This window comes from Anomalospiza imberbis, chromosome 6, assembly GCF_031753505.1.
Source record: "Anomalospiza imberbis isolate Cuckoo-Finch-1a 21T00152 chromosome 6, ASM3175350v1, whole genome shotgun sequence".
Classification (NCBI taxonomy): domain Eukaryota; kingdom Metazoa; phylum Chordata; class Aves; order Passeriformes; family Viduidae; genus Anomalospiza; species Anomalospiza imberbis.
Window position 1 is genome coordinate 3,184,008 of NC_089686.1, and position 9,136 is coordinate 3,193,143.

The 9,136-nt window shown below is 52.9% G+C and overlaps 1 protein-coding gene across 2 annotated transcripts; it reads right to left on the bottom strand.

Moving 5' to 3' along the window:
* Window positions 1-5,747: 5,747 nt before the first annotated feature.
* Window positions 5,748-8,842, bottom strand: BMP4 (bone morphogenetic protein 4). 2 transcript variants are annotated; one of them, XM_068192070.1, is made up of 3 exons: window positions 8,684-8,842; window positions 7,775-8,151; window positions 5,748-6,814 (listed from the first exon to the last, which is right to left on the bottom strand). In XM_068192070.1, the coding sequence occupies exons 2-3, from the start codon at window positions 8,142-8,144 to the stop codon at window positions 5,973-5,975; spliced, it is 1,212 nt and encodes a 403-aa protein (XP_068048171.1). In that variant the 5' UTR covers window positions 8,145-8,151; window positions 8,684-8,842; the 3' UTR covers window positions 5,748-5,972. The 2 variants fall into 2 exon arrangements, with proteins under 2 accessions (XP_068048171.1, XP_068048172.1); XM_068192071.1 differs by lacking the exon at window positions 8,684-8,842 and having other exon boundaries at window positions 5,768-6,814; window positions 7,775-8,098.
* Window positions 8,843-9,136: the final 294 nt, after the last annotated feature.

Sequence of the window (9,136 nt, forward strand, 5' to 3'; positions counted from 1 at the left end):
CAGACAAAGCCCACAAAGCCAAGAACGGCAACACAGATTGTCACCATCTTCCCTCTAATCTGATACATAAAACAGTACAGTCTGCATCAGGAGATCATTTTGTAACATATAATCTCATATTACTGAAGGAACAGGTGAGGGACGGGTGGATTACTTGGAAAACCACTTGCTCTTTGCCTGTGGGACTCCACTGTGTCCAAAAACGTAAGAACCATGGGGCATGAAGATGAACTTCTAGGTGATGGTTTCAAAACCAGTAAAAGGCAACAGTTCAAAAGGAATGGATAAATGAAGTGTGGGAATCTCTGGCACGGGATTACACTGAGAAAAAAAATATAAAATTTATAAAGTAATTCTATAAATTACTGTAAGTAAAGTTCACAGTGGCCTATTAAATCCAGTGACCCTGATTCTGGATCTGGAAGCTCTGACCTGTAAATAGCTGGAGAGTGATAGGTGCTGCAGAAAAACTTTGTTATAGGCCTGCTGTGTTCCTGCCTTCTCCCACAGCACTTGGTGGACTTTTGGAGAGAATTAGCACAGACTTTTTTCCTTTTTTTCATTGTGAATATAAAATAACTTCAACATTTTCCATCCACAGTCTGCTAGAACTGGAAGCCAACATCTCCTCTGGGAGCCGTGTGGTCTCCCTGGATCTGCACATCTGTGATCCCCAGGAAAAGGGAGAAGCAGACCAAAAGTGGAAAGGAAAATCTGCATCCATAAATACCTGAATGAAGACTGGAAGAAATGCTGATGGTGTAAAGCACCTCCAGATGCAGCCACGCCTGGAGCACACGGACAGGTCCAAAGCACAGGGCTGGGTTTGGATTAGGATTTCCTTGGCACCCTGATGTTATGTAATGGGCAGCTCGTCACCAGTCCTTCCTAGGACAAAATCCTACTGGTGATGAGCAAAAGGTCCAGGCAGCCCTCGTGGTCTGTAAAACAACTCTGGGGCTGGGAGTGATTCCTCATCCCTGGAAGTGTTCCAGGCCAGGCTGGACAGGGTTTGGAACAACCTGGGATAGAGGAAGGTGTTCCTGCCCATGGCAGGGGGCTGGAATGAGATGAGTTTTTAGGGTCCATTCCAACCCAAACCATTCTGAGGTTTTATGTCCCTGCTCATTGCAGGAGGGTTGGACTACAAGCCCTTTAAAGGTCTCTTGCATTCCAAAGAATTCTGTGATTCTACGATGCCTCTCATGGACATGGATCCCATTAACTCCACTGTCATTGCTCGGGAGATGTGCTCAGAGCAGCCCTCCACAAGGCCAAACCAGAGTTCTGGGAGAACACAAGGGATCAGTGGGGTCCTGCTGTTCTTGTGTAAAACATGGAATCAAGGCATGAGCAGGAGGCAGTGGATGAAAAACACTGACTGTGTGGAAAACAGCACAGCGCTCCAGGTTGGGGCAAGTTCTGGATGGACCCCTCAGAACCAAAGTCCCAGCACATTTTTTTTTTTTCATCTGCTGGGTGGAATAAATTACTCACAGCTGGTCCAGCAGAGCCAGAGTTCCCCATGGAACCTTCAGACCTCCTTGAGCTCTGCTAAGGTACAAGTGATGGAATTTTTCCTTCATTGACTGTGTCTTAATGCATACTCTGCAGTCCACTAAGGAGCAAGTCTGAGGCATTTCCTTAGGAAGCCAGGTGAAAATAAGGTATTGAAAGTCCTATTTTACACTTTCAGACTTGAATGCAGGATCCATGAAGTGGATGAGCATTGTCTGGGCCATTTCTAATGCTCCCTGTCATTATCACTCCTGCCTAGAAAACAACATGGACTTTGTAGCTTCCTCTCCATTAGATTATACAGGAATCCACCTCTGGTTTGAGGTGAAGTGATGGATCTGCAGGAGGCCAGACTCTAGACCAGAGAAGAGTTTTGTGCCATACCACAGGACAGGGACTGAGGTGTCAGATACCTCTTCTGGCTCTGCCTGCTCGTCACACATGACTCTGCCCAAGTCTCTTCATCTCTGTTTGCTCAAAACCTTCATCTACAGGGGGTCAGTGATATCTCCTCTTACCTGTGTTAGTCCTGAGATTTCAGATACAGACTCCACAGCAGAGGATCTTCAGACCTGCTTTCATGCCATGAAACCCCAGGATAAAGAGAACAAAGCCTCTGTTGATGCCAAGATTTCCAAGCCATCCCAGCCCGACTGTGCTCATCATTTTGTGATGGGTGAGAAGTTTTCCAGAGTTGTCCAAGCACTGCAGCAGGGAAGGGCCCAGTCTTCCTTTGCTGTCTCTGCAGCAAAGCCTCTGTGCTCCTCCCAGAATAGCAACGTGCAAACCTCGGTGCTTCTCTTCCAAACCCATCTGCATTTTTAGAAAATAATTTGCAAAGGCTCTGCCCCTGTGGCTACAAGCAAAGCCTGGCTGTCTGTGCAGCCTCCTCAGCCACGCCATCTCTGGGGCAGCAGCTTTGCTTAGTGTGATGCTGTAAACTTGGACTGGGGCTGGATTTACAGCTGGGAGAATGAAGTCCTGCCTGAAGACTCTTAGGATCCTAAAGTCAACAGGGAAAGGGTTGGAGATGGGATCAGTGTAACCACAGGTCTCCGGGGGGAGCTCCTGACACATGGCAGAGCCTGAGACCCAGTTTTCCAGCACACCTGACCCCACCCTCTCACCTGCGCTCAGCAAAAAACATCATTCCAGAGCATCCAGTGGCTCTCACCACCACCACAGTAACCATTGGAGCACAGGAAGCTGGCAAACCCCACTGAGATCTTTTCCTTATTTCCTATATCCATAAGCCACACAGACAGTACTTTTTAGGTATCCAAAGCCACAGCCTTCCTGGGAAAGGCACAGAGAAGTCTCATCGTGGTGAGCTGCAGATCATCTCGCATCCAGCTCACACTTCTGGGAATGCTGGTCCACAGGCACAGCTGCCAGAAGGACACCAGATGGTGGGAAGTGGCTGCACACCCACCTTCAACCTGCTCCCCTTTCGTTCACAGCTTGGACTGAACAAGGGGGGATTTAACTGATATGCCTTATCTCAGACCTCCCAGGGATCCCTGAACGGGCCAACACAAACACGGCTCTCCCTCTGAAATAAGTCACATTTGCAAAGAGTAAATTCCACGGTCAGAGGGATGATGGCATGACACATTTCTCATATTTTTAAGCAAAGATAAGCACTGGTTGCCTGAGACTAAGCCTCACTCCAGGTCTGCCCTGTTCAAACCAAACCAGCGCCTCTATGGCACAGAGCACTTGTCAAACAGACAGGATCAGTGACCATGTTAATTCCAGCACGGGATTAAACCCCATAACTGCTGCAAGAAATGCACAAAACAATGGCCAGAAACACTGTGAGGAATTCCAGGATCCCTCCACACTGATGCTTCACTCCCAGCTTCCCAAAAGCAACCCCGCTCCTCCTTGCCAGGATGGTGAAGAGAGCTCAGGTCAACAGCATTGAAACGCAGCACAAATTGAAGTGGTGGGAAAAAAACACCACTGGCTGTCAGATGGAAACTAGAAAGGGACTAATTCTGGCTTCACTTCAGTTTTGGTGTGTTTTCTTATTTTTAAATGACTTAGCAGTTTGAGCATTTTGCTAAGTGCCTCTCCAATCACACAAGGTAGATTGTGCAGCAGTTTGCCACCCATGTGTGACAAGGACACACACCAGGAGGGGAACCCTCACCCCCTGTGTTCTGTGTAAAATGCAGAAGTTCAGCAGTGATGAATAAATTCCTTAATGCATCCATGAGTATTTCGTCCCCAAGATCACATTTACTGTCAGCAGGTTTATAGCCACACAGGTTAGATTCCTATAAATTTTACATAATTAAAATATATTTTTTTAAACAGTTGACTTTTTTCCTACACTTTCTGAGCAGAGCACCCCATGTAGGATCTCAGCAGCCCAGGCAAAGTAAAATCTCCCAAAGGCCTCAGGACAAGAGCACCTACAGAAAAGCAAGTGCCTGTGCCTCCAGAGGGTCAAAGCTTTGATTTCATCATTGAAACGCAATGCAAAAAGAAGCACCAAAATAAACAGCTCCATAAAGCAGCAGGAACGCAGCAAAGCAGTTGGAGGCTCCTCCAGCAAGAATGACCTAAATCCAAGAGGCATTTGTGCGGATGCTGCCCAGCTCCACAACACCCTCACAGCCTCCGGGATGCACCGACCAACAGGGAAGCGAACCAGGGAGAAGCCTCTTTCTTTTTAGCAAAGTCACAGTGATTTTCTTTAATTTTTTTTTCCCCCAATGTACCCTCCCACAGTGGCTGCCCCACATCCAGGGCTGCCTGGGGGCCCGGAGACCCCTTTTCCCACCCGACCCCGCAGCAGCCGGGGTTATCGAGGGAGATGTGTGTAATTGCCCTGTCAGGCAGCTGAAAGGCGCTCGCCTTTAGCTGATGCCACTTCAAAATGAAATTCTTTCTTTGGCATGGCTATGTCTGATATGCAGGCATCAAAGGGGAGGCAGCAGGTCGCCGATGCCCCAGGCCACACATTTCCCTTCTAAAGGCAGGAATGAGAGTGTCAGCTCGGGGCCGAGGGGGCCCCGGAGACCCAACACCCATCGCTCCTCCATGGGGTGCTGGGAGCCTGGGAGGGCCCCCAGCACCCGGAGACACCCGAGGGCTCTCCGGCAGCAGATGGGACCCTGTGGCCTGAACACCGCTGGGATGGAGGGGTGGGAAAGCCTCAGTGGCACGCAGGAGGTCGAGGGCTGGGGATTTTTCTTTCCAAGAGAACCACAGGGCCACGCTCTCCTCCCCCCCGCAGCTCCCATCTCCTCTCTCCACCTGCACTCTTCAGGGAGCCAAAGCTTTTGGCAAGCTTTCCGCTCCAGTTTTTATTGGTTTCAACTAAGCTGCCCCTTTCGGAGGGTTGGAAAGCTTCAATCATTAAAGGAAAAGAAAAAAGGAAAAAAAAAAAAAAAAAAAAAAAAAAAAAAAGAAAAGAAAGCATCATGCACCCTTTACCCTGCTGTCCCTTCCCCACTCCCACGATGGTCCCACACCACCCATCCCAGGCTATTTTCCAAGCTCCCTATTTTCCAAGGCAAACACAGCCCCTCCGCTGCATTTGAGGCAGGGTTTTCAAGGCTCCGGATACCTCCAACTGTACCTGCTCGCCTCCAATCACCTTCCTGCTCGGAAGCAATTTAGAAAGGACACAGCACAGGTAGCTATTAGCTAACACATATTTAACTGCTCCAGATATCTTTTTTTTTTTTTCTTTTTTCTTTTTTTGGCATTGTAATGGAGTGATTTGATCTTCAAAGGACCTGTGGAACCTTTGAAGCTTCCCAATCTCCAGTGGGGAGGGGAGGAGAGGGGGGAAAATGTTAATAGTTTTAAAACCTGGGGAATCCTGAAGTCAGAGGAAGGGTATAAAACCCAGCGGGTTTAGCATAAAGCCCTCAGGTAAATCTTCACCTTCTTTTCAAATGCATTTTTGGTGGGTTGCTTTGGAAAGGCTTGGGCCAGGTTAGCAAGGTCGGCTCTATTCCCAGCGGTTCTTAAATCTCCAGGGACCCTCATCTCCCACGTGGCACAGCCCCAGCACCAGGAGATCCGCGGTACCTCGGCGAGAAATAGAAAGACTAAAATGTGCAAAGCCTTTAAGTGAAAAGAGGGTGGGGGGTAAAGGAGTGGAGAAGGAGGGAGGGGGGTAAAAAGATAAGGAGACAGAATAAATTCCCGGCTGCACTGCCAGCCAGCACAGCCTCAGCAGCACCCTGAGAGGCGAGACACAAAATGCGTTTACCTTTAAAATAATGACTCATTTTATTTTTTTCTTTTAATATGTAGTTATAAATATATTTTGTCAAAATATATGATCATTATTGTCAAAAACATTTGCACATAAAGTCATAAATAAGGTCAAGGTGAACGTTTAGTTTAGAGAAGAGTCCAGCTATAGCAAGCAGTTCTGGGGTGGGACGGGAGGGAGAGAGAAGGGGAGGAGAGGGCGGCGGGGAAGGGGGTCAGCGGCACCCGCACCCCTCCACCACCATCTCCTGGTAGTTTTTCAGGACCACCTTGTCATACTCATCCAGGTAGAGCATGGAGATGGCGCTGAGCTCCGTGGGCACGCAGCAGGCCTTGGGAATGCTGGAGTTCACGGAGTTCACCAGCGTCTGCACGATGGCGTGGTTCGTGGAGTTGAGGTGGTCGGCCAGAGGGAAGGGGCAGTCCCCGTGGCAGTAAAACGCCTGGTACCCCGGGGGTGCCACGATCCAGTCGTTCCAGCCCACGTCGCTGAAATCCACATAGAGGGCATGGCGGCGGCAGTTTTTTTTGTTCTTGCGGGAACGCTGGTGCTTGGGGCTCCGGCGGGCTCTGCGGGTCAGCGCGTGGCCTCGCCCGTCGTGCCCAAAAGTGACCAGGAGCGGCCTGAGCTGCGCCCAGTCCCCACGCCCTTGAGGTAAAGATCGGCTAATCCTGACGTGTTTGCCCTGATGAGTCTGTGCGTGGTGGAGGTGGGTGACCTCGATCACCAGCCCGTGGTTCGGCTGCTTGTCCTTGGTCCACCGGATCACGGCCGGGCTCACATCAAAGGTCTCCCAGCGCGTCACGTTGTGGTGCACCAGCCGCGTGTCCAGCAGGCGCGTAATGGCCTGGGCGCGCTCCGACAGCGGCTTCATCACTTCGTAAATGTTTATCCGGTGGAAGCCCCTCTCCCACGCCGCGCTCGGCTCCTCCACCTGCTCCCGGTACAGCCGCAGCTCCGCCGAGGAGATCACCTCGTTTTCCGGCACGCTGCTGAGGTTGAAGACGAAGCGGATCCGGGGCGCCTCGCTGGGACCCGGGACGGTCTCCAGGTGCTCTGGAAGAGAGCAGGGATGGGGGGGGAAGAGGTAAGACAAGCAAACAAGAGCACGTCAGCCTCGGGGCACACGGCCCCGGCACAGCCACAACTCACACCCACGCTTCACCTGCCCAGCAGCCACCGGCTCCTCTCCGCTCCCCCACGCATCCCTCCCGGCCGCGCCGGGAGCGGCTCCTGCCCCGGCACCGCTGGCTCACCCGCGCCTCGAGCACTCCACCCCTTCCCATCTCGCCTCCCCGTTCAGGGAGACTTTTTCCCTTTAGCTTTTCCTCCCCCAGTCTCTCCAAAATCATCTCCCCGGCGAGATGCGGCGCCACGGAGCACAGAGGTGCCTTGTTACGGGGGGCAGGGGGAGAAAGAGAAGCAAATTCCAACGCAGTAATGATGCGGCTGGATTAATAATTCAGATTTACTTTGGAAAAGAAACATCCGCTAGGAAACATTTGGATCAGATTACAAGGGTCTATTGAATAAACCTTATAAACACACAGCTGTAAGTATTAAATTCGAGTCGGGGTTTGGGGGGATTTTTTTTCTTTTTTTTTTTTTTTCCTTTCTTAAGAGTAAAAGCAGGCAGCAATTGCTTTGATAGTTCAAAAGAAACACTCCAGGGGCGAGATCCCGCCCTCGCTTTACTCCCGCATCCGATCCAGAGCCATTAAATCCACGCGAGCCCAGGCAGTGACCCCGAGGCAGAGGCACCGAAGGAAACTCACTGTTGTCAACAGAAGCAAAAGCACTTCAAAATATGGTCAAGCTCGGGTTAAGCACAGGATGCTGGAAAAAATAGCGAGCAGCACGCCTGTCACCCACACACGGCAGGCTGGGGGGGGTGGTTTTCCTCCCATAAATTTAGGGCCGGGCACGTCCTGCTTCTAAAGGCATTTGTGAGCTTCCAAACGCAAGGAAATCCCGATCGCTACCGGGGCTGGGAATTTACCGCCTCCCATCACTGACCTTCATGGTGGAAACTCCTCACGGTGTTTGCCCGGCTGGTCGATCGCTCAGGGTACTGCAGGCTAATTTCCTGGAGGCTTTCCTCCTCTTCTCCGGACTGGAGTCGATAGAGATCCAGCATGTAACTAGGAATGACGGCTGACTTGCTGGGCTGAGGCCGCCTTCGGAGCCCAAACATCTGCAGCAGAGTTGTTTCGAAACCCCGCAAGAGTTCATGGCTTTGGGCAGAGCGGCGTCCGGATCCGGCTTGTCCCTGAAGCTCTGCCACTTTCTTCCTGCCGGTCTCAGGGATTAGGCTAGCATGGTTAGTACCTCCTAGAAGGACTTGGCATAGTAGGATGACCATCAGCATTCGGTTACCAGGAATCATGGTGTCTCTGGGGTGTAAAAAATACGACAACAAACAAGAAAGAAAGTCAGGATGAGAAGCGAAACCCCCCTCCTCTTCCGAATAAACTTAAAAATAATAATAATAGTAGTAATAATAATAATAATAAATGGCAAAAGGGCACGGGGAGCTGCCCCCATTCGAGCGGCAGCCGGCGCGCCCCGGCGGGCATGGACCGGCCGCCGTGCCCGGGCTGTCCGCAGCCCCGCAGCCCCCTCGGGCAGGCGGGTTCCCGGCGCATCCCGGCCCCGCTGCCCCGCCGGGACGGGACGGGACGGGACGGGAGCGGGAGCGGCGGCGGCGCCCGGCGGGGAAGGAAGGGGCGCGCGGCTCGGCGCGCTCTGCAGCCGCCGGTTCGAATCCCGCCGCCGGAGCCCGGGAGGGGACGCCGGTATAAGAACAACAAAAAGTTTGTCTTAAAAAAATAAATTAAAAAAAAAATTTAAAAAAAAAAATTTAAAGCCCTGCGATGAAAACAAAAAGCGAGGAGCGAGGCGGAGGAAGAAGAGGGCTGTACTCACTGACAGCAAGCAAGGCATATCAGCACAGTCCATGATTCTGGAGAGCCAGCCCGGACGCAGCGCGCCGAAAGCCCCGGGGCAGCGGCTGCCGAGCGCCTCCCGCGATCGCCGCCCGGCGCAGTGCGGCCGCCGCCGCCGCCGGCCCCGGTTTTCTGCCGGCCCCGCAGTCACGTGGAGCCGCGCTCGCCGCCAGCCCGGCTCGGCCCGGCCCGGCCCGCCGCCCCCGGCCCGCCCCCGGCCCGGCCCGGCCCCGCGGGGGACGGCCCTGCCCGCTCCGCCGCCCGCGCCAGCGCCCGGGGAGCGGGGGGAGCGCGGGGACCCCCGGCGGAGCGGCCGCGCTCGGACCCTCGGGGCGCGGGACGGGGTCGGAGCGGTGCCCCCGGGATCCCCCGCGCCGCTCAGGTGCATCCCCGGGGGACCCTCCCGCCCCGCCCTGTCCCCGCACGGCCGGGG

What these genes read in the sequence shown, in the direction of transcription:
- BMP4 (XM_068192070.1), bottom strand. Translation starts at nt 8,144, where the DNA reads ATGATTCCTGGTAACCGAATGCTGATGGTCATCCTACTATGCCAAGTC. An exon ending in GAGGAGTTTCCACCATGAAG is followed by an intron (nt 6,815 to 7,774) that starts GTCAGTGATGGG and finishes GCTCTCTTCCAG; the next exon opens with AGCACCTGGAGACCGTCCCG.